This window comes from Parus major, chromosome 5 (genome assembly GCF_001522545.3).
Source record: "Parus major isolate Abel chromosome 5, Parus_major1.1, whole genome shotgun sequence".
In the NCBI taxonomy this organism is placed as follows: domain Eukaryota; kingdom Metazoa; phylum Chordata; class Aves; order Passeriformes; family Paridae; genus Parus; species Parus major.
Window position 1 is genome coordinate 15,043,457 of NC_031774.1, and position 1,914 is coordinate 15,045,370.

Consider the following 1,914-nt stretch of genomic DNA (forward strand, 5'->3'; position numbering starts at 1 on the left):
GAACGAGCGGGAGCGCAACCGCGTGCGGCTCGTCAACCTGGGCTTCGCCGCCCTCCGCCAGCACGTCCCCCACGGCGCCGCCAGCAAGAAGATGAGCAAGGTGGAGACTCTCCGCTCCGCCGTCGAGTACATCCGCGCCCTGCAGCGGCTCCTCGACGAGCACGACGCCGCCGCCTCTTTCCCCGACGGCCGCGGGCGGGTGGCCGTCGGGGAAGTTGGCGGCGGCGGCGGCTACTCCTCCGCTTCTCCCTCCTTCGCCTCCTCCGCGCCCGGCTCGCCGTGCTCCTCGGAGGAGGGCGGATACGACGCGGCGCTCAGCCCCGAGGAGCGGGAGCTGCTGGACTTCACCAGCTGGCTGGGGAGCTACTGACACGGCGGGAGGTGAGGGGCGGCCGGCGGGGAGGGGGCACCGCTTCCTCCCCCGGCGCTCGGGGGAGCGGGGCACCAACCCACCGGGGCTCTCCTCCCGTCTCTCCGCAGCGGCGCTCAGCCCGCAGCAAGTCGGCATCCTCGGTCTCGGCGGCAGCAGCGGCCCCCCGAGGGTACTGACCTCCACCCCGGCGGGGCCCCGCCGGCTGCTTTTCTCGCCGGGTTCAGCCGTCGTCTTCTGGCTGTGGAAAGTGCAATGGGGTAGCTGACTGCGGGGTCCCCCTCCTTGGCCCCCGGGAGCTGCCGACCCACAGAGAGGATGCGCGAGCGAACCTGCTTCCCCTCGCCGCTGCTGTCTGGTGTTGCTTTGAAGGGGTGGAAAAGAAAAAAAAGAAAAAAGAAATTAGAAACACTTGATGCTTCCTTGTTTCGGGAGGGGGAGGGAATTTTTTTATCATGTCAGATTCTATTTTATATGTAACTTGAACTGCCTATAGGGACACTGGTGTATGAAGACTTATTTTTGTACCAGAAACCTTAGAGAAAAGGGATGAGATGGTTCTATTTTTAGCGGGTCCTATCCACTTGTTCTTGAACACTACCAGCTGGAATGTTTTGGGAACATAGACGGTATAGATGAAAAGGTGTTTGTTAGGTTTGTTGTTGTGGTTTTTTTTTAATTATTCTTTCCAAACTTTTTTGGTAAAAGACTGTAAAGTTATGTTGTGTTTTAATGTGGTGTCTGAGTTTGCCTGGTGTGAAGGTCCACCTCTCTGAAAACTGAAGTTTTTTAAAAAAAAATGTATTGAAGGCATTTTTCTATGCACTTGCTAGGATTTCTTAAGTTGTACATACACAGTTTTTAAGAGAGTATCATATTTTATGTAAATTGACTTTATAAATAAAAATCTATTTATAAATGGCTTCAAGGGGTGTAAGATATGTGTATTTGCCGAAATTGCCCAAGGTGACTTAACTGTGGCCTGAAGGGGTGGGAGAGTGGAGTAACAGAGCAATACAGCAGAGAGGCAGTTCTCCCTGGACCAGGTTTCATGTGCAGAAGGGAATAAGAAGCGGCATGGCATAATCTCCAGGCTTACTTTTTTTTTCCCCCATTCAAGTTTTATAAATTCAGCACTTGGAGCAGGTCCTGCAGGTAAGATAGGTGGGGGAGCTGCAGATGTGCATAGGAGACAAGGCAGGTTTGGTGCTGGTTACCCCTGCCCTGAACATGCACAAGGTGCAGCTGCAGGAGGCTGTATGGCCCCTGCCTGGGATGATGGGAGAGTCATGGGAAGGTAAAGAGGAAGTGGGTATCTGAAGTTTGTTTGTCCTGGAAGCAGCTCTCAGGAGGTAGGTTGGGGTACCTTTATTCACGGGAGCAGCATCTCTGAGAGCAGTGTTATCCTTTAAAAAACACATGTGACCCATAGTCAGACTCATAAGCTCTGTCCCTTATGTTTGGGGTCATGCTGCAGACCTGTTTCAGAGGAGGTGAGTCAGAGGTAAAAACGTTGTGTCTTTAAGGTAAGAATGCTGTGAAAC

At 53.4% G+C, this 1,914-nt stretch overlaps 1 protein-coding gene across 1 annotated transcript in view; it reads left to right on the forward strand.

The window, feature by feature from the left end:
* ASCL2 (achaete-scute family bHLH transcription factor 2) overlaps positions 1-1,257 on the forward strand; it is a 2,962-nt gene extending 1,705 nt beyond the window's left edge. The window contains exons 2-3 of the mRNA XM_033514967.1: positions 8-381; positions 481-1,257. Coding sequence (XP_033370858.1) covers positions 8-370 — 363 coding nt within the window. The 3' untranslated portion in view covers positions 371-381; positions 481-1,257. The remainder of the gene's footprint in view (positions 1-7; positions 382-480) is intronic.
* Positions 1,258-1,914: the final 657 nt, after the last annotated feature.